Below are 26,408 nucleotides of genomic sequence, written 5' to 3'. Positions count from 1 at the left end.
TTTTCTTAGCCTAGGTAAGACACTTCTGACGTTGTCTCTGGTTGACACCAGGAATGCTGTGACAGTTGTAGCCCATGTCCTCGATACACACGTCTGTCTGTGTGAGGTGGCTCTTGAAACACTGACTCCAGCCGCAGTCCACTCCTTGTCATTCCCCCAAATTCTTCACAATCCTCTCAAGGCTGCGCTTATCCCTGTTGCTTATCACCTTTTTCTGCTGTCACATTTTTTCCTTCCACTCCACTTTCCATTAATCTGCTTGGTTACATCACTCTGTGAACAGCCAGCTTCTTTAGCAGTGACCTTTTGTGGCGTCCCCTCCTTGTGGAGTGAGGGTCTCAATGACTGTCTTCTGGACAACCGTCAAGTCAGCAGTCTGATTGTGTGGCCTACTGAAGCAGACTGAGAGACCATTGTTTTGGGTTAATTAGCTGAGTGGAGTGTCATACCAGGAGTCTACAAGATTGAACTTTGTCACAATATTCTAATTTTCTGAGATACTGAATTTTGGATTTTCATTACCTGTAGGCCATAATCAGCAAAATAAAAAGAAATAAACGCTTGAAATATATCACTTTGTGTGTAATGAATCTATATCATATAGATAGATAGAGGGGGGAAATCAAAGAAAAATGAGTCTTTGTCCCAAACATTATGGAAGGCACTGTATATAAAATATGGACAGGCATGGACTTTTACACCAGAGGAAAGACGCATAGCGGAGCAGAAGGGATGGATGAAGAGTCAGGGCGCAGAGGGATAAACTCACCAGTGCGTCAAACTCATCTAAGTAATCAGGAGGGATTTTGTATGGGGATACATATAAGCATTACAGGCATGTGAAGTGTCTTGGCTCCATTTTTCTCTTTGATCAGGTCACTGTCCCTGCATAGAAAATCCTTCTGTGGGAAGGAGCATCAGTGCACGAGTCATACGTGAGCAAAAAAAAAAAAAAAAAATAACAACAACGCCATATATAAAAGGCATGTTATAGACCAGTGCTTCCCAGACTTGGTCCTGGGGGGGGGTTCCCCGTGGCTGAAGGTTTTTGTTCCAAGAAGATTCCTTATTAGTGACAACACCTGATAGCACTCATCTCATTGGATTAGCTGGGATTTTTTTTTCTCTTATTCTACATTCAAAAAAAGCACAGAAGCATGGTTTTTACATTTGTAAGACATCTCTCTCCCTCTTATATATGTATTATATATATTTTCTCAGTCATATGAAAAAATTTGGGAAGCCCTCTCAGCCTGCATAATAATTGACTCTCCTTTCAACAAAAAAAGATAACAGTGGTATATCTTTCATTGAAGCAGTATTTTGTTGTATGAAATTAAATCAAATGTGAAAACTGGCTGTGCACAAATGTGTGTCCCCTTGTCATTTTGCTGATTTGAATGCCTGTCACTGCTCAATGCTGATTACTGGCAACACCAAATTGGTTGGATGGGCTCGTTGATCCTTGACCTTCATAGACAGGTGTGTCCAGTCATGAGATATAAAGGTATTTAAGGTGGTCAATAACAAGTTGTGCTTCCTTCCCTTTGACTCTCCTCTGAAGAGTGACAGCATGGAATCCTCAAAGCAACTCTCCAAAGATCTGAAAACAAAGATTGTTGAGTCTCCTGGTTTAGGGGAAGGCTACAAAAAGCTCTCTCAGAGGTTTAAACTGTCAGTTTCAATTGTAAGGAATGGAATCAGGAAATGGAAGGCCACAGGCACAGTTGCTGTTAAACCCAGCAGGTCTGTAAGGCCAAGAAAAATACAGGAGCGTCATACGCACAGGATTGTGAGAATAGTTACAGACAACCCACAGATCACCTCCAAAGACCTGCAAGAACATCTGGCTGCAGATGGTGTATCTGTACATCATTCTACAATTCAGTGCAGTTTGCACAAAGAACATCTGTATGGCAGGGTGAGGAGAAAGAAGCCCTTTCTGCACTCACGCCACAAACAGAGTCGCTTGTTGTATGCCAATGCTCATCTAGACAAGCCAGATTCATTTTGGAACAAAGTGCTTTGGACTGATGAGACAAAAATGGAGTTATTTGGTCATAACAAAAAGCGCTTTGCATGATGGAAGAAGAACACCGCATTCCAAGATAAACACCTGCTACCTACTGCCAAATTTGGTGGAGGTCCCATCATGCTGTGTGGCTGTGTGGCTAGTTCAGGGACTGGGGCCCTTGTTAAAGTTGTGGGTCGGATGAGATCAACCCAGTATCATGGATAATGTTCAAGCATCAGTCACAAAGTTGAAGCTACGCAGGGGTTGGATATTCCAACAAGACAATGACCCAAAACACTGTTGGAAATCTACAGGCATTCATGCAGAGGGAGAAGTACAATGTTCTGGAATGGCCGTCACAGTCCCCTGACTTGAATATCATTGAAAATCTATGGGAGGATTTGAAGCAGGCTGTCCATGCTCGGCAGCCATCAAATTGAACTGAACTGCAGAGATTTTGTATGAAGAATGGTCAGAAATACCTCCATCCAGAATCCAGACACTCATCAGAGGCTATAGGAGGACAGCGTCTAGAGGCTGTTAGATTTACAAAAGGAGGCTCAACTAAGTATTGATGTCATACCTCTGTTGGGGTGCCAACATTTATGCACCTGTCTAATTTTGTTATGATGCATATTGCATATTTTCTGTTAATCCAATAAACTTAATGTCACTGCTGAAATACTACTGTTTCCATAAGGCATGTCATATATTAAAAGGAAGTTCAGCCAATGAGAAACAAAAATCCAAAGAATTAAGAGGGGTTCCCAAACTTTTTCATATGACTGTATCATTATATATACCGGTATATATATATATATATATATATATAAATAAATATATATATATATATATTATATATATATATATATATATATATTCCACTGTCTGTCCGTCTGCTTTTCACGAGGGAACTACTTAACAGATTTAGATCGAGTTTTTTTTCTAGAATTTGCTTGATCATTCCAGTTGATTTTGCGAATTGCGCTAATTATTATAGTTCGCTTGTGGTACCAATTTATCTGCGCAAATCTGAGAGAGGCCATTTGAGTCCAGTGAGCTCATTGTCACGTTCAAGAAACCAGTCTGAGATGATCTGAGCTTTGTGACATGGTGTGGTATCCTGCTGGAAGGAGCCATCAGAAGATCATAAAAGGGATGGACACGGTCAGCAACAATACTCAGAGAGGCTGTGGCATTTAAATGATGTTCAGTTGGTACTAAGGGACCCAAAGTGTGCCAAGAAAATATTCCCCACACCATCACATCACCAGCAGCAGCCGGAACTGTTGCTACAAGGCAGGATGGATCCCTGCTTTCATGTTGTTGAGTCCACCATCTGAATGTCACAGTAGTAATTGAGACTTGTCAGACTAGGTCACGTTTCTCCAATCTTCTAATTTCCAATTTTGGTGAGCCTGTGCAAATTGAAGACACAGTTGACAGTTCTTAGCTGACAGGAGTGTCACCTGGTGTGGTCTTCTGCTGCTGTAGCCCCATCTGCTTCAAGGTGGGACGTGTTGTGTGTTCAGAGCTGCTCTTCTGCACACCTCAGTTGTGACGAGTGCTTATTTGAGTTCCTGTTGCCTTTCTGTCAGCTCACACCAGTCTGGCCATTCTTCTCTGACCTCAAAAAGGCACTGTCACCAAGAGGACTGCCGCTCACTGAGACTATAATATGAAATGTATGTTTTTAGTGGATATTTTCCCTTTGTTCAGACCATTCTCTATAAATCTCTAGAGATGTTTGTGTGTGAAAATCCCAGCAGATCAGCAGTTTCTGAAATACTCAGACCTGCTCATTTGGCACCAACAAAAATGCCATCTTTCTTCCCCATCCTGATTCAGTTTGAACTTCAGCAGGTCACCTTGACATGTCTACCTGTCTGAACACATTGAGTTGCTGCCATGTTATTAGATGTTTGCGTTAACAAGCAGTTGAGCAGGTGTACCCAATAAAGTGGCCAGTGAGTGTATATGGGGGTATACTGTATCCATCCATCCATTGTCCAACCCGCTGAATCCGAACACAGGGTCACGGGGGTCTGCTGGAGCCAATCCCAGCCAACACAGGGCACAAGGCAGGAACCAATCCCGGGCAGGGTGCCAACCCACCGCAGGACACACACAAACACACCCAGCACACACTAGGGTCAATTTAGAATCGCCAATCCACCTAACCTGCATGTCTTTGGACTGTGGGAGGAAACCCACGCAGACACAGGGAGAACATGCAAATTCCACGCAGGGAGGACCTGCGAAGCGAACCTGGGTCTCCTAACTGTGAGGCAGCAGCGCTACCACTGCGCCACCGTGCCGCCCCGGGTATACTGTATGTGTAAGCTAAATCTGTCAGTCAGTTATTTTCTAATCCACTTAGTCCTGAATAGGGTAACTGGGGTCTGCTGGAGCCTATCCCAGGTAGTATAGGGCACAAGGTAGGAAACAAAACCCTGGACAGGGCACTAGTCCATCGCAGGGTGCGCACAAAAACACACACACTCTAGGGCTAATATCAGACTGCCAATTCACTTGACCTGCATGTCTTTGGACTGCGGTAGGAAACAGCAGCAGCCAGAGGAAACCCATGCAAACAGAGGGAGAACATGCAAACTCCAGGCAGGGAGGACCCAAGGACATGAACCCTGGTCTCTTTACTGTAATACGGCAGTGCTACCACTGTGCCACCGTGCTGCTCCAAAATCTATGTGAAATATGAAAATATAGCATATTACTGTATACACACACACACACACACCATAGCCATTTAAAGCATAAATTACAATGACGTATTAATTGTTCATTATATATGCTGTACGCTATAGTGGCTCATGGAGATAACCGACAATATCACTTACTAAGAACATACATCTCATATTACAGTCTCAGTCTTATTCCATTAGTAGAAGCAAGGCCAGTAAAACTCCTTCGCCACATTGTTTAAGTCAGCCTCAATCCTGTCATTTTATGCAGCCTGTGCACCCTTCTGGAACAATCCTCTGTCTGTTGGCCGGATAGGACGTACAAGGCCAGCTTCAATTACTTTCTTTCGTGTCTATAAATCTGAATCTGCAGCTGACGCCCCGCTAATAGACTTCCTTTTCTGTGGGGCCTTGGTATTCCATCAGTTGACCCTGAAGTCAAAGATCAACTGGATAAGGCCTTCAACGATGTCAGAAGTATTCAGGCCATTAAATATTGCAGATTGGGAAGTTGATGGATCTTGACAGTTTCCTTCTGTATATATTTTTCTCGGTAGCAGACTGACGCAGTCAGTTTCCCTATTTTCTGGAACCTTCTCTTTGTTCCATTTCATTGGGGTTCACACCACACACGTTTAAAAAAATGACAATGACAGGTCCTACTCAGACTCAGCAATCAATATGGATGATATTATCATTGTAACAAGACCACTAGGGGGCGTGCCAGCCACCCAACCCGACAGACAGACACTAGAGGCACACTTATAAAAACACACATTTTTTTATTCTCTTTTCTTCGCCTGTGGGCAACACCTTCTCCATTCCCACAGGCACAACACAGACCCAATAAGCACAATAGCATACACTACTCATAATAAATCTTCTCTTCTCCTCCACTCCTCTCCGGCAAGCTTTGTGTCTCTCTCCTCCAGACTCTCGCTCTCGGCGTGGTGGCTGCTGGCTTCTTTTATAGCCTACCCGGAAGTGCTCCAGATATTTGATGATCCATTTCTGGCTGCCTGTGGTGGGTTGGCACCCTGCCCAGGATTGTTTCCTGCCTTGTGCCCTGTGTTGGCTGGGATTGGCTCCAGCAGACCCCCGTGACCCTGTGTTCGGATTCAGCGGGTTGGAAAATGGATGGATGGATGGATGGATTTCTGGCTACACTTCTGGGTGTGGTGGAAGAACTGCCCACATGGGCTCAGGAACCACTGCAGCGCCCCCTGGCGGCACCCCTGGATCCCAATAGGGTTGTAGAAAACTCCATCTCCCATGGAGCCCTGTGGGAATCTGGGGCACCATTGCCAACCCAAGGAGGCTGCCATCTAGCGTCCCGGGGGAGGTACTGTTTAATCCAAATAAAGAAGAGGCGTCCCAGCCGGTCCGCCATACCGTATATACGGTCTTGAAACCCGAAAAAAAAAAAAACGACCATTAAAACAGACCCCGACTTATACGCCCGTTCAAAAATGCGACATTTTTTTTTTTTTTACATCTTCTTGCCTCTTCCGATCTCACATCAGTTTTTCAGACACATTGAATTTTGTTGCAGCAGTGCAGTTACCAATCTCTTTCGCCACTTCAACGACTATTAATTTAAAACCAGCTTTATATTTTGTTCTGATCGAACGCTCCATCGTAGAAAAGGGACGATCTTACGATAAAGGTGTATGAGGGTGTGAGATATAAAAAACACAAATCAGTGCAAATGTCGCTTCGGAATAGTTTGGGTATTACCGCTTTTCTGTACAAACTGCTACCCAATTATCCATTTGCAGCAAGGAATAATATACTCTTCTGCTGTGGTTATGACACACATATATATATATATATATATATTATATATATATATATATATATTATATATACACACACACACACACACACACGCGTGTACCACGCGCACATTTTTTCCCCGAAAATTAGCATTAGAAAATCAGGTGCGCGTCATACGCGAGGAAATTTTTTTCTGTAATGTTTACTTCTTCTGCTTGGGCTCACTCTCTCTATCTTGCTCACTCTTCCCCTCACTCACTCACTCACTCACTCACTCACTCACTCACTCACTCACTCACGCGACAGAAGAAAGAAAAACTTTCATCATGCAACAAAAACAGAAGGGCATTTCACGGAAAACATGCCCTAAACGCTTCCTATACAATCACAATGCTCGTTGTAAATGGGGCAAAACGGTTTTCGCGATTTTCTTTGTAAAAATTAGGGTGCACGTGGTACACGAGTAAATACTGTTATATATATATATTATATATATATATATATAGCCACACACGTGTGAGTAGGTGGATGTTGTATGGACCAAGTGAAGGTAATTCCACGCCAGGCCAGGGGGTGGCGGGGTGCACTAAACCTTCTCCTGTTACCTCTGCAAACCAGCTGCGGGAAAACCTATCTGACTCAAGTTTGGCTGTAGATCCGTATAGTGTGTCGAGTCTATTTTTCGGTCTCACTTCCGATTTCTCCAGGAGGTCATCATCCTGCCGACTACGCCACTGCAAAATGATCAGACTTGACACACTTAAAGGTTTGGGGCAGCCACCCGTATTTTACGATCCGGGCTGCTAAAGGTTGTGAAAATGATAAGGTTGTTTACAAGACTGAGTCCAAACCAGAACTGATCATGGTTGGAAGAGACGGCGCTTTTAACTAGTCAGACCGGAAGTGACGTAGGGGAACCAAAAGTGATGTCTTAGCGAGGTGCCGGAACTGAAAATGACGTCTTCAAAGATGAGTCAGATAGGTTTTCCTGCAGCTGGTCTGCGGAGATAACAGGAGAAGATTTGGTGCACCCCGCCACCCCCTGGCCTGGCACGGAATTACCTTCACTTGGTCCATACAACGTCCTCCTACTTGCACGTGCATGATAATATATATATAAAAAAATTATATATCCATTTAAGTCGGTCTACCACTCGCCATGATTTACAGTGGTACACACACACACACACACAAAGGGTATATGTAAGAAAAGACACAATGCAGCTGCATGCCACAGGATGGCAAAACGTTTTTTTCAAGCCTGAGTAACTGCTCTTATGGTAACTGCTCAGCATTGTTTTAGTGTAGTTTAAGGATAAAAAGAACAATGACATCACAGTCAGTGTGATTAGGTAACTAGTGACTTACCTCTGAAAAAGGTGGTATATAAAATGTAAAACCGTGGAAAGTTGCCCTCCAGAAAACGTTCATATCGCTGGTTGGCAGACTTCAGCTTTGTTATAATCGTTCTTGCGATGCCCGGCTTTGTTTTAGATGAAAGGAAGCATTTTTGTGTCTCGTGGAAACTGGGTTTGGTGAGAGAGAGAGAGAAAGAAAAAAAACAATTATTTTTTCTCATGAACCTCTGTACCTCATACAATATTAACTGTATAATAAAAAATAATTTGTATAACCATGAGAGTCTTTTTCTAACTTTGGCTTACTTTAATGCAAGGCTAAATAGGTTGCTAAATCTAAAAAAAGTAAATGCAGTGGGGAAAAAAACAGTTGCCTTGAGCAGAGCAAACCGGCTGTGACACCCAAAAGATGGAAGGATGGGGGAAAGCAGCCGCTTTAGGGCACTGCTCCACAATCCATACTAACCCCTACTTTCTCTGCTGTTCTTTTTCCGGTTTTCTGTGGTAGCGATCTGCACCCCCACCACCTCATCAGGGTACCATGCAGTCCCTATATTGATGGATTGAAGGCCAGAGGTTCACATGACCATCATCATCTAATTCTTCCACATGAAGCCTGAAAATCATGAAGACTGATCGAGATCATTTATGTTAGGGGGGCTGGGTGCTCTCGTGGCCTTGGAACCCCTGCAGATTTTCTTTTGGTTTTTTTTTCTCTAGCCGTCTGGAGTTTAGTTTTGTTTTATCTGTCCTCCCTGGCCATTAGACCTTACCTTATTTTTGTTAATTAGTATTGCCTAATTTTCCTCATGGGTGGAGTAGTTGCTCTGAGGCTAAGGATCTACGCTGGTATCCAGAAGGTTGCCGGTTTGAATCTCCATTACTGCCATAAGAGATCCTACTCTGCTGGGCTCTTCAGCAAGGCCTTTAACCTGCAGTTGTTCCAGGGGCTGCTGTACAATGGCTGACCCTGTGCTCTGACCCTAAGGGGTATGCGAAAACTAACAAATTCCTAATACAAGAAATTGTATAAGGCGAAATAAATTACAAACAAACGGACGAACAAACAAAATTTTGTAAAGCAGTTTGAGCTACAGCATTTGCATGAAAACATGCTCTAGAAATAGATGTGGTTGTTGTAATAACGAGGGTGGATCTACAGTCAGTGTGCGCCAAGGGGGGCCCGTGATGGCAAGGGGCCCTTTCACCATTATCACCTTTTCACTTTTATCAAACTTGCTCAAAAAACACCAGCTTAATGGAAGACTGGTGTCTCCATCAGGAGTGGACGATGCCTCTCTGTGTTAAATGACCCGGGGCCTTATGCAGAACTCTGTGCGTAGAATTCACACTAAAGCATGGCGTACGGACCAAAGCAGAAATGTGCGTACACACAAAAAAAATCCAGATGCATGAATCTATGCGTTCGCCAACTTCCACGTTCTTCCGCTACATAAATCCCGGTCAGCATGAAAAGCAATGCACGCGCCTGCCGCCACTCCCCAATTCCTCCCAAAATTACGCCTCTTGAATATGCAAATCAATATAAATAGCCCTTAAGCTCAGCATTCTGTGAAAAGGCAATGGCAAAAGCAAGAGGGAAAATAGAAGAATTTCAGCAAATACCAAGTGGAGGCAAAGGAAAAACGTACTATTTGTTGGTTTAAACAGTGGTATAATCAACAAAAGGAAGTTGATCAAGTGACATAGAGTGCCAGAGAAACTTGAAAGTTCAAGTTCACAAAGTCGCTCAGCGCCTGAAATAAAAAAAAGAAGTTGTAACATATCAAAGTTGCCGTGGAAAGGTGAGTCATAGCCCATCGTCTGAGTGTCATATGAAAGCTTATTAGGGTACAGAGAAAAGAAAAAAAAAAAAATAGGACCACAGTGGGGAAAAAAGCTTGAAATGTCAACTTTAATCTCAAATTTTCCACTTTAATCACGTAGTTTATTTTGTCATTAAAGTAGAACACCATAAACTTCATCTTAAAATCGTTTAATTTACTAGTTTCTCAAATCCCATCTTAGGTAAAGTAGCACGTTAAATTCTTTGTTTTGTATGTGTTCTTCTATGTGCTCTTTGTGTGTGAATCACTATGTGCTTCTTAAACGGGCTTTCTCTTCCTCCGACAGGGCACAGAATCCATTACATTTGTGATATTACAGCTCTCGGAATAATTGAAATACTGAGATGTATACTTGATATCATTTTCATGATGATAGGAGTTAAAGCGTGTTATTAAACATGGGAACATGGTGGTGCAGTGATAGAGACGAACTGGTGCCTCATCCAGTGATTGTTCCTGCCTCACACAAGATGCTTGCTGCGCTGTGCGCAACCTTCGATGAAATAACTTATTGCAGCAGTACTGTCTCATTCAAACGTGCTAACCTCCAATTCCTGTCTTTCCTTTTCTTTATCCAGTAACCAATCGCCACACATCCATCCATCCATTATCCAACCCACTGAATCTGAACACAGGGTCACGGGGGGTCTGCTGGAGCCAATCCCAGCCAACACAGGGCACAAGGCAGGAAATCAGCTCTGTAATAGATGTTAAGCGATCTGTAAGCTTAGAACACCGATTCTTCAAAACTTTTAAGGAACATTGAAATATCTTTGTAGTACATGTTTAATTATTCTATCCAACTATCCTTCAAGTGTCGCGCCAGTCCCAGCAAGAATACAGCGCGAGGCAGGAACAATCCGTGAACGGAGCACCAGATCGTCGCTAGCGCTGCGACACTGTGTCCTCACATGTTTAACAATATAGATTTAAATGATGTAAACATTTTATCTGTATAATGTAATGAACATATTTTGCTGCATTTCATCTTAAAAATGATGTCGTCATCATATGTAAATACGCGCTTTATAAAGTGGCTCAGGTTGTGCAATATTATAACTGTAGTGCAAGTTTACAGTGAGGTGATTGTACTTATAAGTACAGACAGTTCTACAAGGAGCACTTGATGGACTGATTGAGTGCGTTTAGAGTTTTTGGGATGAAACTATTTCTGAACCGCGAGGTCCATACTGGAAAGGCTCTGAAGAGTTTGCCGTATGGAAGCAGTTCAATAGACTGTGTGCATGACTGAGGCAGCGTGTGCTTGATGCTGTATAATGATAATTCTCTTTCTGATCAGCTGCTGTAGAGCTGGGATTCCACACTCAGATACAGTGAGATAAATGCTTGAGAGTAACAATGCTAAAGCAGCTAGGGTATTTAAAATAGTTTGACCATTCTGTGGACCATTATGAAAGTTACAGGTTAATTACAATCAGATGCCTTAAACTAATAAACCATATGCAGTTAATTACAGTGTATATGATAAAGCCGCATCAGGGATGTGGATCTAAAAAAAAGAAAGGGAAACCACACTGGAACAAAAGCACTGCTTTGACGCTGGGTGCCGCCAGTTTGCAACACCGAGCAGAGAACTTATGCCAGGGTTTGAGGTACTGTGAAAATGTGTGTGGCTTTATGCCAAGTTTAGGTTTTATACTTCACCATGCGAGCGTGGAAACAGGACTACGCAACATTTTTGTGCGTACGTACCGTTTATACAAGAGGCCCCAGGTGTCCACGCACTGCATTGTTAAAACTACAATCAACTATCTGCTAAGGAGCTAAGTCACCCAGGAGCCTGTGTTGAGAGGTCTTATTCAAGTCCTGAGTAGTGATGATCCTAAGTTTTACAACAGATGACATTTAAAGAGGTTTTTTTTATAAGCAAACTGTGGCTTAAATGGAGAGTACATTTCAGGTAGGTAGATAGCACTCCTCGGGCAAAACTTGCATTTTAAAGAAGCTCAAGAAATAGGGAAATATAGTGGGTCAAAACTGACCCGAAGGACACGGCAGAGTTCAAAATTTGTAGCAGATGTATACAAATGTGACACTTTTTTCCTTTTTGTAAAGGTAGGGCACTTCAAATAAAGTCTTAACATCACTGAGGTGAAAAGATATCATTTAAATGGTTTTTATGGGTTGTGAACAAACGACAATAATAGCAGCGGAAAATCCGTTACAGTCAAATGAGACAACTGCAAGGAGACTGATGTGTTCAAAATGGGTAGCAGCAGTGGTCACACACGTGCACATGGGAGGCAGCTAAAGGGCTTGAGTGATTGCAGTTCTGAGATAGGCTGGGAGGAGGCAGAGTGCACTGACTCTTTTTCTCTCTTCCCTGTAGACCATTCCAGGGAGATTCCATCTGCCTCTCTTGACGTCACTTCCAGGACCGAGCCAATGGAAGGAGACCTTACTGGCTCCGGCCCCTGTGATGTCACGTCCGGGCAGGAACCAATGGCTAAAGAACTTGGGCTCGATCCTTATGACCTCACTTCCTGTCTTCCCCTTTAAAAGCCTTCCCCTTTCCCCTATTTGTCAGTCTTGTTTTGGACTCAGTTGTATGCACATCAGTGCTGTTTATTTGATAAAAAACGACTTTGCAGCCAGGATACCACATTATACGGGTGGCTGTCCCAAACCTTTATCTGTGCATGTCTCATTTTTGTGACACAGTACAGACATGTGACATTTGGAAACCCTTTTGCTGTGCTAAAGGTCTTCACATGTCTGAGCTGAAAAGATGACATTTAGAATGTTTTAATAGATTTGTTATGATTCACATGCACAAGGTCAGGTGAGGTCAAGTTGGGGAGCAGGCAGCGGTACAGTGCATTGGTGTAACCACCACACGACGAAACAGCTCGGGATCCTGGTTGGCAAAAAAGGCAGACATGTGGTCCAGTCCCACCCTCCGGAAATGACCCTCTATCTGCCGCAGCCAGGTGTTATGTGGGTGTCCCCTTGGCCTGGTCCAGCCACTCGGGTCCTCATCAATGAGGATCACCCTCAGGTAATCGCGCCACATGGCCGTAGTGTTGTAACTGATGCTCCCTCAAAGTGCAGGTCATGTGCCTCATTCAGGACTCCATGAGCAACACAAAGTCAAATCAGCAGGATTTCATTCTATTTTGCCCTTTCTCTGTGCAGTTTTTCCCCCCCTTTGTTGTATCTTATCAATGGCAAAAATGAGTAGAGCAGACACCCGGGCAAACAGCACACAATCGTGAAAGGCTGCAACTACTTTAATTATTTACTAATTAGTGGGCCTGACACTAATTAAACAATTAGAACACCTGGAAAAGTAGAATGAAAATCAAGATGAAAATATTGTTAAAAAATGCATTATTCCCATATAACTACTTGGTACATTTTAATATATATTTAAATATTTTACCAAACTTAGTTTTCTAATTTCTATATTGTTCCCAAAACAGAGAACTTGGAAAACAACAGTTCAGTTGATTAGCCCAGGAGTCCAATTAAAAACAGAAGCTGGTGAGAACAAAACCTGCAGCCACAAGGGGTCCCCCCCTGGGGCTGAGTTTGGGAAGCACTGGTACATACAAATGTAACAGCATTGAGATCTTTTAGCCTACCATCAAATATACAGGTGCATTATATACATTAAATATACATTAAAAGAAATAAACATTTGAAATACATCAGTCTGTGTGTAATGAATGAATCTAATATACAAGTTTCACTTTTTGAATGGAATTACTGAAATAAATCAACTTTGTCATGATATTCTAATTTTATGACCAGCACCTGTACTTGAATACAGTCGTCCCTCGCCATATTGCGGTTCACCTATTGTGGCTTCACTGTATCGCAGGATTTTTATTTATATATTACTATTGGCTGATGGATGGGAGGCGACCAACCAGAGCACTGTGTTCTGTATCCTGGGCGCGGATTGGCTCAGTGACCGTAGCAGTCTGTTTGCTCTCTCGCGCTGTGGCCATGCATTCAGCATCTCGCTTTGTCCACTTCACATCGACTTCTGATCGCTGCGCGTAGTGTTGCTCTGCGGTGTTGTGCTTTTGTGAAATTTTCGTAAAAGATTACAGTAATCCCTCGCTATATCGCGCTTCGCCTTTTGCGGCTTCACTCTATCGCGGATTTTATATGTAAGCATATTTCAATATATATCGCGGATTTTTTGCTGGTTCGCGGATTTCTGCGGACAATGGGTCTTTTAATTTCTGGTACATGCTTCCTCAATTGGTTTGCCCAGTTGATTTCATACAAGGGACGCTATTGGCAGATGGCTGAGAAGCTACCCAACTTACTTTTCTCTCTCTCTCTCTCTCTCTCTTGTGCGGACATTCTCTGATCCTGACGTATGGGGATTGAGCAGGGGGGCTGTTCCAACACCTAGATGATACGGACGCTCGTCTAAAAATGCTGAAAGATTATCTTCATGTTGCTCCCTTCTGTGTAGCTGCTTCGTGAAACGACATGCTGCACGGTGCTTCGCATACTTAAAAGCTCGAAGGACACGTATTGATTTTTGATTGTTTGTTTTTCTCTGTCTCTCTCTCTCTCTGTTTGTCTACTCCTGACGGAGGGGGTATGAGCTGCCGCCTTCAACAGCTTTGTGCCACGGTGCTTCGCATACTTAAAAGCCAAACAGCCCTATTGATTTGTTTGCTTTTCTTTATCTCTCCGACAGTCTCTGCTCCTGACACGCACTCCTTTGAAGAGGAAGATATGTTTGCATTCTTTTAATTGTGAGACGGAACTGTCATCTCTGTCTTGTAATGGAGCACAGTTTAAACTTTTGAAAAAGAGACAAATGCTTGTTTGAATAACGTTCCTGTCTCTCTACAATCTACTTCGCGGATTTTCACCTTTCGCGGGGGGTTCTGGAACGCAACCCCCCGCGATGGAGGAGGGATTACTGTACATAGGTTTAAGAGTGTAGAAAGTGTTTAAGAGCATAGGAAGTGTTTATAAGAGTGTGGGGAAGGTTTATAAAGCCTTAAAATATATATAAATAATAAAATAAATATAAGGTCGCTACTTCGCGGTTTTCACCTATCGTGTTGGGGGGGGAGGATGGGGTCTGGAACGTAACCCCTGCGATAGGTGAGGGATGACTGTAGTTACTTATTTTAATACAATTATTCAAAACCTAATTTTGGTATAAGTTGACCGTCCTACTTGATACCATCTTCACAATGATTCCTTCTACGGACCTTGGAAGCTCAACCCTGTGGGAGTCTGTGGCCCAAACAAGGGGCTGCCTGGATGGTTCCTGAGCCCTGGAGGACAGCACTTCCGCCACACCAGGAAGTGTTGCCGGAAGACCATCACCAAACACCTGGAGCACTTCCGGGGCATGATATTCGGGGCCGCCTCACTCCCTTCGAGGAGCCAGAGTCGGGAGGAGGAAGACTGAGCTTGCGAGAGAGGAGTGGAGGCGGCTGAAGAGAGATGGAGACGGAGGAGCAGTGTGTGAGTGCGAGGAATCAACTGTAAATAGTTCTGTAAATAAACCCGTGTGTTTTGGACATTTGTGTCGTGTCTGTCTGTGGCTGGGCTACCTTTTACATATATATTTACCAAACTTAGTTTTCTAAGCTCTATATTGTTCTCAAAACACAGAACTTGGAAAATAACACATCACTTAATTAGCCCAGGAGTCCAATTAAAAACAGAAGCTGGTTGGAACAAAAACCTGCATCCACAGTGTGCCCCCAGGACCGAGGCTGGGAAACACTGGTCTAGGCCAGTGGTTCCCAAACTTGATCCTGAAGACCCTCTGTGGCTGCAGGTTTTTGTTCCAAACAGATTTACAATCAGTAACAACTGATCTCATTTAATTAGCTGGTCTTTTTTACTCTCCTCTTATTCTGCATTCAGAAAAACACAACAGTGTGGTTTTTACATTTATAAGACATTTAGTAATATTTCTATGTGAATTAAGTAGAAATAAATAAGTAGAAATAACTCTCTTTTGTTGTTTTTCTATTATTCTCCCCTTTTCCTGTGTAGTTTGCTCCCTTCATTCAACCCTAATAATGACAATTAACAACCAGCATAAAAGACACCCGGGATGATGAAAGCAGCAACGACTTCAGTGTCAGACTCGCTAATTAGCAAATAACACAGAAACTGGGAAATAATGGTTCACTTAAATTAGGCTAAGAGATCAATGAAAAAATGGAAGTTGGTTGGAACAAAAACCTACAGCCACAGTGGGTCCTCAGGATAGAGTTTGGGAACCGCTGGTCTAGGCAAATGGGAAGCTTTGAGTAAGACTAGGTATCAAAATGGAGAGAGAGAGGTTGGGAGCATGCGGCGATTACAGCGTGTTGCCGCACCCACCACACGGCAAGCCACCCAGATTTTGAGATCCAAGTGTAGCCGTGCAACAGGTTGACCTCTCAGTGCCTCACTGAACAGTGTGGAGGTTTTTTTTTTTTTTTTACAGTGGCTGGAACAGGGCTGTGCAGTCGGTAGATAAATCCTTCGACTCTGACTCCTTATTTTTCGGTACTTCTGACTCCTCTGTATTGAATATGTTAAAGTATTCTCCACTAGCCATGTGCGGCCCACTATGTTGCGCGTGTTAAAGTTGTCTGTGAAGGGTTCCCTGTTTAAATGCGGCTGCCAGTCGTGAACTGGGCCCTTCATCGCACAGCATTATGATTTTTTATAAGGGAAACAAAATTACAAAAAAAAAACCCTTGGACATTGATTCGACAGGAACGGCCTACTCGGAATCACTGTCCGAATAGTAATTATGTGGTGGTGTAGGAGCATTTCTGCTTCTCTCCGTTCACAGTCCATCTCGTTTTCACGACGCTGTCATTTCCTCTCACAATCTCTTCTCAACCTTTCTCCAATCTCGCAGGTTGCTTTGTGGCAATCCAAAGAGTAAGGCAATATACACAGAGCAATGGTTATAAAAGGGGGACACATAGGTATCCAGGCTCTTTAACTCTTTCAGGGCTGATGTTGACTTTTGTCGAAATTCAGGAGTAGAGGACGGTAATTGGCTGTAAACTGCGACAAAACTCGCCCTTATGTTTTAGTTCAACTCTCTTTGCTTGAAGGAAAGTTACGTAGCTTTGTTGATTTGACCTCGATTCCCTGTGCATGCAGGAGTAGTGAAGAGCAAGCTGCCTCTAAAATGGCAGCGACATCTGGCAAGACTAAAGCATGTATGGAGTGGTGGCTCTGAGGCTAAGGATCTGTGCTGGTCACTGCCAAAAGAAATCCTACTCTGTTGGGCCCTTGAGCAAGACCCTTAACCTGCAATTGCTCCAGGGGCGCTGTACAATGGCTGACCCTACGCTCTGACCCCAAGGGGTATGCGAAAACTAACAAATTCCTAATACAAGAAAATTGTATAAGGTGAAATAAAGAACAACAACAACAAATGTGCAAAGCAAAATACCCCATGGACGTTTTACGTATTATCGCTGAATCGGACTCTTGAGTTTGATGCAAGTAATCTGGAGATGGAAAACGGAAGTGAGGTACCAGCATCAGCCTATCGGTCCCCAGCTAATTGTAGTGCTGAACTTGTTTGTGTAGCGGATACGCCTACAGCAGCATTCGCCTGGTTAGGACCGCCACTTATGATGACAAGAGGTACAAACCATATTGCGTCACACTGCGACTGCCACGGTCGCCCACCTGCTGTGCATTCCTGCTGGGCATCAAGGCGCCACTGCTGCCAGAGATGCCAATCAGGCACAACAGCAGCCACAGCTTGTAGCAACAGACATTTTATGTTGATCTATGTGTGAAACCAGTGCATTGTATGCTTTTCAGAAAACGGAGTTTTTTGGAAAAAATATTCAGCCCTCAAAGAGTTAAAGCATAAATAGGGATCACTTCACTGACATGTGAGCAAGCCACGGTACAACTGTGAGACGTGCAGCACTCGCCGGCTACAATTTAACAATAATAAATTTTCGGAATGTGCTGTTATGTTGTCATTCATTTTACCCACTGTCTTTCTTTCATTCATATGTTACGTAGGCACATACCTTTTATCTTCGGCAATCTCATTCTCTAAACAGGCCTCAGGAGCTAACCAGCGTAACACTGTCCACCACCCCTTTCGTTATTCCGGCACATTGTTGACATCCGTGAGTAACAACAACGTACTAAACTGGAAGGTGGTCTACGCATGTGTGGAATTCGCGGACAAACAAAGATCAAGATCCAAATGAAGATTATATATAAAGATTAGTTAATTTAAAGCACAACAATTTGTTTAGTTTGAATGTCTGTGTTTTGAGGTATGACTGGAGTACTACAGTCTTCAGTAGTATAAGCCTGGAGGAGATTCTTAATGCAATGCCTATGTTTTAGCTGTCTCTCTACTGCCATCTAGTGCTTCTTCTTCTAATTCATTCACGGACAAACAAAGATCAAGATCCAAATGAAGATTATACAGGTGCTGGTCATAAATTAGAATATCATGACAAATTTGATTTATTTCAGTAATTCCATTCAAAAAGTGAAACTTGTATATTAGATTCATTCATTACACAAAGACTGATGTATTTCAAATGTTTATTTCTTTTAATTTTGATGATTATAATTGACAACTAATGAAAGTCCCAAATTCAGTATCTCAGAAAATTAGAATATTGTGAAAAGGTTCAATATTGAAGACACCTGGAGCCACACTCTAATCAGCTAATTAACTCAAAACACCTGCAAAAGCCTTTAAATGGTCTCTCAGTCTAATTCTGTAGGCTACACAATCATGGGGAAGACTGCCGACGTGACAGTTGTCCAAAAGACGACCATTGACACCTTGCACAAGGAGGGCAAGACACAAAAGGTCATTGCTAAAGAGGCTGGCTGTTCACAGAGCTCTGTGTCCAAGCACATTAATAGAGAGGCGAAGGGAAGGACAAGATGTGGTAGAAAAAAGTGGACAAGCAATAGGAATAACCGCACCCTGGAGAGGATTGTGAAACAAAACCCATTCAAAAATGTGGGGGAGATTCACAAAGAGTGGACTGCAGCTGGAGTCAGTGCTTCAAGAACCACCACGCACAGACGTATGCAAGACATGGGTTTTCAGCTGTCGCATTCCTTGTGTCAAGCCACTCTTGAACAAGAGACAGCGTCAGAAGCGTCTCGCCTTTGAACTGCTGCTGAGTGGTCCAAAGTTATGTTCTCTGATGAAAGTAAATTTTGCATTTCCTTTGGAAATCAAGGTCCCAGAGTCTGGAGGAAGAGAGGAGAGGCACAGAATCCACGTTGTGTGAGGTCCAGTGTAAAGTTTCCAGTCAGTGATGGTTTGGAGTGCCATGTCATCTGCTGGTGTTGGTCCATTGTGTTTTCTGAGGTCCAAGGTCAATGCAGCCGTCTACCAGGAAGTTTTAGAGCACTTTATGCTTCCTGCTGCTGACGAACTTTATGGAGATGCAGATTTCATTTTCCAACAGGACCTGGCACCTGCACACAGTGCCAAAGCTACCAGTACCTGGTTTAAGGACCATGGTATCCCTGTTCTTGATTGGCCAGCAAACTCGCCAGACCTTAACCCCATAGAAAATCTATGGGGTATTGTGAAGAGGAAGATGCAATACGCCAGACCCAACAATTCAGAAGAGCTGAAGGCCACTATCAGAGCAACATGGGCTCTCATTACACCTGAGCAGTGCCACAGACTGAGCGACTCCATGCCACGCCGCATTGCTGCAGTAATCCAGGCCAAAGGAGCCCCAACTAAATATTGAGTGCTGTACATGCTCATACTTTTCATGTTCATACCTTTCAGTTGGCCAACATTTCTAAAAATCCTTTTTTTGCATTGGTCTTAATTGATATTCTAATTTTCCGAGATACTGAATTTGGGACTTTCATTAGTTGTCAGTTATAATCATCAACATTAAAAGAAATAAACATTTGAAATACATCAGTCTGTGTGTAATGAATGAATCTAATATACAAGTTTCACTTTTTGAATGGAATTACTGAAATAAATCAACTTTGTCATGATATTCTAATTTTATGACCAGCACCTGTATATACAGATGTTGATTGAAGGAAGGCAACATACACGTCACTTAACCACAGAACTACTGGCTAGGAAGCTGACTCTCTACTGTATTGTCCAGTTTAAACAAAAGACAAGAGCCCCTGAACACACATCGGGCCATAGCACACACCTCCACCTACATCATTACACTTGTTTACACTCACATGAACTTGTTAAAACACATTATACCTGAAATAAAATGAAAACACTTTTTGTAATGTACCATAATCCAGATTACAATATGTGAATGTCAGGCTCAGATGAACTTCACACTAGTAATAACACAACTATGCACTGGGCTTTATTCTTACATTAGAGAAGTAGTTCATTATGTCTTGTTTGTGAAATGGGACATTTGAATTTGCTGTATTTTTTTTTCATTACAATTTAGGAGTTGGAGTTGGTACATTTTTGCTGACTCTGACCCCAGGTACCCAAAATTGTCTCCAACTCTGACATGGACTCCACAGCCCTGGGCTGGAGTGCCAATCCTACTACCAACCCTCAACTTTGAGGGTATGCTTGCAGATTAATGTCATACTCAAAATGGAGCAATTGCAGGTTAAGGGCCCAGCTCAGGGGCCCAACAGTGTGGAGTCACTTCTGGCATTTATGGGATTCGAACGGCAGCCATCGGATTGCCGTCGCAGATCCCTAAATGAAAGACAGGCTTTTAAAGTTTAAATTTTAAAAGACACCCTCAGTATCTCCAAATATGTCTCCCCGGAAACTGTGGAAATTCTGTCTGGTAAAGAGATAAATCCCCCAAGAACTTTACAAAGAGGATATTATTTAAAATAATAATAATAATAATAATAAAAAAAAAAAAAAACTTAAAAAAAGGCAACCCCACACAACAATATTCCAGAAACACAATCCAAAGAGAATCCAATAACCAAAGCAGGAAAAAGTCCATCCATTATCCAACCCGCTATATCCTAACTATAGGGTCATGGGGGTCTGCTGGAGCCAATCCCAGACAACACAGGGAGCAAGGCAGGAAACAAACCCCGGGCAGGGTGCCAGCCCACCGCAGCAGGAAAAAGTCAAAAGCCAATAATCAAAAATCAAAGAAAAACACAATCTTTACAATAATAACCACCAAACTTCACCTGAACGCATTCAAATGAACCCCAGTGAGTTTACTGCCCAGCATTCTTTTATTGGGTGGTCCCTAGCAGTGATAGACAGGGTGGTCCCATCACTTGGGGTTTCAGCACCAAATCACACAAGATGCTTAAAATGACAGTTCATAAATATTTGTAAACTGAACAAAAAAATACTATATTTATTATGGAAGCCGAGAGAGGACGTGCAATATCGTTATTTTTTTTTAAATTGTTTCCTCGAGATAACGGAATAATTTTAATCAACATCTTGATAAAACAAAAGACCTTGTTTTCTTGAAATTATGAAATAATTGTTTCCAACGCTTAATATTTATCTTATTCAAGCCACGTCCTGTTTGAAATGGCAGAAGAGTAGAATTGTATTGATCAGCGCATCACATTTTTGTTCAATCAAGGGCTGACGCAGGCTGAAATATGTTAATGCCTTAATTTAGAAAATAATAACGTTAGCAAGGCTTCAGCTGTATATGCATCGCAATCTAAGCGAGCCTGATGCCAGGAGCAAAGGTTAAGTTTCATTTTCTCGAGATTTCGATAAAATTAGTCTGTTATCTCGAGATCTCGACAAAATTAGTCTGTTATCTTGAGATTATGATAAAATTTAGTCTGTTATCTTGATAAAATTAGTCTGTTATCTCGAGATCACAATAAAATTAGTCTGTTATCTCAATAAAATTAGTCTGTTATCTCGAGATTACGATAAAATTAGTGTTATCTCAATAAAATTAGTCTGTTATCTCGGGATCACAATAAAATTAGTCTGTTATCTCGGGATCACAATAAAATTAGTCTGTTATCTCAATAAAATGAGTCTGTTATCTCGAGATTACGATAAAATTAGTGTTATCTCAATAAAATGAGTCTGTTATCTCGGGATCACAATAAAATTAGTCTGTTATCTCGATAAAATTAGTCTGTTATCTTGAGATCTCGATAAAATTAGTCTGTTATCTCAAGGAGACAATTTAAAAAAATAACGATATTGCATGTCCTCTCTCGGCTTCTGCACTATATTAAACATATCTACGAAATAATAACTGGACAGAGCAACATTGAAAGAAATTTTTGTAGACAAATAAACTTTACTGAACATTAAAAAAATAGACAGAAAAAAAAAGAAATGTAAACATGAGCTAGGAGGGGAACCCCAGCTAAAACAGAAAAGGAATGTGAACAAACAAAATACCCAGCACAAAGTGGAAGAATCCATTAAAAGCAATGGCGGGTCAAAATGAACCCGAAAGACATGGCAAAGGTAAAACTTTTCTGGAAATTGTAAAAAGCGATCGAACATTTTATTTTTACTGCTTATTAAATTTGGAGAATTTAATAGATCGAGAGACTGACCAGGACATCATACAAGATCAGCATATTGTTGCTGACCAATCACTTTTGTTTTAAAAAAGTCATTTAACAACGAAGCGATACAAACTTTGTAAAATTCCTGAGTTGGCAATGTCTCTACTGAACTACAGGTAGGTAGGTGAAGAGAGTCTGCCAACTGGTGAAAAGCTAAACATACTAATTTGTTTTTGTATTTATTCTATATTTATTAATTTGTCTTTTTTTTTTATTTTTTTTTATTTACAGCTCAAAATACCTGATATTGTGAAAATAATCCAGTAGCAGAATTATGTTTTAAAATATCTGTCCCCCTATTTTCATTTTTTCTCTCTCTCTCTCTCTCTCTCTCAAAATAGATAATTGAAATACCATATTCTTTTTGTTCTTAACATCAGCCATATCATACATATTGCACACCAGTGATTTTCCTGCCTTGCACTCAGACCTGCCAGGGTAGGTTCCAGGTTTCCTGCGATCCTGCTCTGGATAAACAGGTTTAGATAATATCGTATATATAGTTCTTAATCTCCGTCTCGGTCATTTTGTGCCTGTTCATACTCCTATTACCTACTCTTGCTCTGATCATTAAGAGTTTACTGTTCTTATGGTGGGCTATTCAAGTCTCACTGCCCCTAACCTTCACACTACATGCTTGTTTTTCATTGATCCTCTCAATACAGCTAGGTGGGGTCTGCACACAGATTCAAGCCTAAGACCCCTGTTCTTCCTAAGCCCCCATGAGTTTCACGATCACACCTGTCAGAACACAGTAGAATCTAATTTTTGATTTCTTTTCAGGCCTGCAGGTGGCAAAATCACGACTATAAATGATATGTGCCTGAGACAGAATTAGAGATCAATATGGCTGGTAGAAAATAACAAAGCCCAGTATGGGAGATTTTTGAATACAATATTGAAGGCCTTCATTATAAGCACATTGTCTTGGAGCGGAATATGTTGCGTGTTGTAGACATTTAGAGTAAAAAAACCCTCAGTCCTTAAAATTCACCAGCATTTCATTACAAATTGGCCCATTCTGGACAATAAAATGAAAAGAGAAAAAGTGGCAACAGTCAATGCACATTTGTTCAGCACAAATGACAGAAAATATTTAAAAAAATTATAAAATTGTATAAAATTGTTCATATTCATATTATTGTTATACTTCCTTAGAAGGCTGGCGTCCTTCAACATCTGCAATAAGATGCTGCAGATGTTCTATCAGACGGTTGTGGCGAGCGCCCTCTTCTAAACAGTGGTGTGCTGGGGAGACAGCATAAAGAGGAGGGACGCCTCACGCCTGGACAAACTGGTGAGGAAGGCAGGCTCTATGGTAGGCACGGAGCTGGACAGTTTGACATCTGTGGCAGAGCGACGGGCGCTGAGCAGACTCCTATCAATTATGGAGAATCCACTGCATTCACTAAGTAGTATCATCTCCAGACAGAAGAGCAGCTTCAGCGACAGATTGCTGTCACCATCCTGCTCCACTGACAGACTGAGGAGATCGTTCCTCCCCCAAACTATGTGACTCTTCAATTCCACCCGGGGGGGTAAATGTTAACATTTAACATTATACAAAGCTATTGTCTGTTTTTTTACCTGCATTATTATCAATCTTTAATTTAATATTGTTTATTGTATCAGTACGTTGCTGCTGGAGAATGTGAATTTCCCCTTGGGATTAATAAAGTATCTATCTATCTATCTATATTCAGTATCTGATTTTGATTATGCTTGTTTTTATCAGGCAAAAACAAAACCAGATACTATACTACATCCTTTACTAAGCTTCCGTAAATATTAAACTAATATTATATCCAAACTTGTTAAGTGTACATGTAGCCGCCGAAGCGTAAGATCGAGCACAGGTAAAACGCGTGTCGTAAGAAATCTCTCAGTCCAAAAGTTCGTTTTAAAATTAATTTAGTGAAAGTTAAAAGCAAGTAATCCACACAAGAATAAAGAAAAAATAGTTACACACGTAGAATAAAAGGAAAAAAAAAAGGAAAAATGTATCTTCTCTAAACTTAGCTTTTCTTGAGAAACTTTAGTTATTTCTGTACTTAAAAGCTCTTAATTTCTTCTTCTGTACACTTTATGTGTACGGCTTTGTGCTTATATAAGCGCGTTATCTATACGAGTTACTTCACACACTCAAAGAGCCCGTAGGTGTGGGCATGGTCACGGTTTAAAACCGTACGGCCTCTATGCCTTACACATGGCAAGGCTGTCACTAACTGAAGAATAATGCTTACTCTAAGCTGTTAGAAATGGCAAGAATATACCAATTCAATTCTACTTATGGGGGTTAAAGGAACCTGCTATAGATTATGCATTGTCATCTAGTAAAATATTTATGAATCTTATATAACTATGAAAATGGCTCTTACAGTACAGTTCTGTCTGATTGTGACACAAAACTAAACTCCATAGTAGCTCTTTAACCAGACCATAACTACTAAAACTAAAACTAATAGATATAAAAATAAAAGAAATGTCTTTGTGAAATAAAAACTAAATATATGATGAATGAACACTAAAACTAAACTGAAATTCTGAACTAAACTGAAAAACTAATATAAAAAGGCAAACTATAATAACCTTGTTGAGGACACACAGATTGGGAGAAACGACATTCTCTGGTCTGATGAAAAAAAGATCAACGTCACGTCTCGAGGAAAGCAGGCACCACTCATGCCATTCCAGCTGTGAAGCATAGTGGTGGCAGCATCAGGCTATGGGTTTGTTTTTAGGCAGTGGGGACTGGGAGACTAGTTAGGGTTAAGGGAAAGATGAATGGAGCAAAGTGCAGAGATATCCTTAATGCAAACCAGCGTAGAATACTCTGAACCTCAGACTGGCCATCCAACAGAGCCTAAGCACAAAGACAAAACAACATAGGAGTGGTTCTGGGAGAATTCTGGGAATGTCCTTGAACTGCCAAACCAGAGCCTGGACTTGAACCTACTTGGACATCTCCAGAAACACCTGAAAATATCTATCCACTGAGGGTCTCCATTCAACCAGACGGAGCTTAAGAGGATCAGCTGAGGAGAATGTCAGAAAATCTCCAAATACAAATTGTGAAAATGTGTGCAATGTGTCACATCAGACAAAAAGGCTCCAGGCTGTGGCTGGGTGCCAAAGGGTCTTCAATGAAGGACTGAGTAAAGGGTCTGAATACTTGTATCAGCGTGATATTTAATTTTCTTATATTTTAAATAAATTTGCGAAAAGGGTCTAAATTATTGCTTTCACTTTGTCATTCTAGGGTATTGAGTGTTGCCTGATGGGAATGAAAAAAAAAAAAAAAGATTGTTATCACAATGCTGCAGCATAACAAAATGTGTAGAAAGTGTGGGGCTGAAGATTCTGCATCCACTGTAGATGTTCCACAACACGTCTTCACTTTAGGCAGGCTTTTCAGTTTTCTTTCACTTCTCATTCTGTTTCAGTCAATATCTCTTCCCATTCTCACTGCTCCCTAAGCAAGTGTCTATTACACCTCTCTTCCTCTCCATGGTGAGGTGGGGGGAGCTGAAGCCCCCTCTGGGACCCACCCACTCCACCTCGATTCGCGATTCTGTAACAATTCACCCGTCTTTTTCACCTTCCCGATCATAAATCCCTTTGCCCAGCACTGCGCACAGCACTTTCCCAGAAAAGCCTAACCTCCGATCTCGCATCAAAGACGAAATGCAACAAAAGAGACTACAAGACGAAGTGTCAGCAGGACATACCTCGATATGACGGGGGTCTTGAGTCGGGCAGTAATTCTAAGTAACCGCTGTGTCGCCAAAAGCCGCAGCAGCAAGTCGCCTCCGATTCTTGCCCTGGACAGCGCCATGTTTGACAGGAGGAAGCGGCCCGAGATTAGAAGCTACAGGCGTGTTCTTATTGGACGATAAGGATGACGTCACGGAAGCGGGCTTTTAGATGAGCGGCAGGAAGCGCTGTCAGCCACAAGAGGCTCGACAGCGACAGAGGGCGGCAGGTGATTGTCCTGTACGTTCAATTTGAACTCGACAGACAGACAGACAGACAGACGTGGTACTGTAAGTGGGCAACAGAATACTAGTATCAAGGTTTTTATTTAGCCAAGAAAACGTGAAATGTGCCTTCACATTTGCATTTCAAACAGACTGAAATTAAATACAACAAATAGACAAGCGTCCTCTTTTGCCCGGACATGTCCACTTTTTAC

At 41.9% G+C, this 26,408-nt stretch overlaps 1 protein-coding gene across 1 annotated transcript in view; it reads right to left on the bottom strand.

Annotated features, from left to right (window-relative positions):
- Nucleotides 1–26,100, bottom strand: part of letmd1 (LETM1 domain containing 1) — a 72,113-nt gene extending 46,013 nt beyond the window's left edge. The window contains exons 1-2 of the mRNA XM_028798598.2: nt 25,945–26,100; nt 7,861–8,018 (exon numbers count right to left, since the gene is read on the bottom strand). Of these exons, the coding sequence (XP_028654431.1) occupies nt 7,861–8,018; nt 25,945–26,051 (265 nt within the window). The 5' untranslated portion in view covers nt 26,052–26,100. The remainder of the gene's footprint in view (nt 1–7,860; nt 8,019–25,944) is intronic.
- Nucleotides 26,101–26,408: the final 308 nt, after the last annotated feature.

The sequence above is a fragment of the Erpetoichthys calabaricus genome, chromosome 3, assembly GCF_900747795.2.
Source record: "Erpetoichthys calabaricus chromosome 3, fErpCal1.3, whole genome shotgun sequence".
NCBI classification, from domain to species: Eukaryota; Metazoa; Chordata; class Cladistia; order Polypteriformes; family Polypteridae; genus Erpetoichthys; species Erpetoichthys calabaricus.
This window is presented reverse-complemented; position numbering and strand designations above follow the sequence as displayed.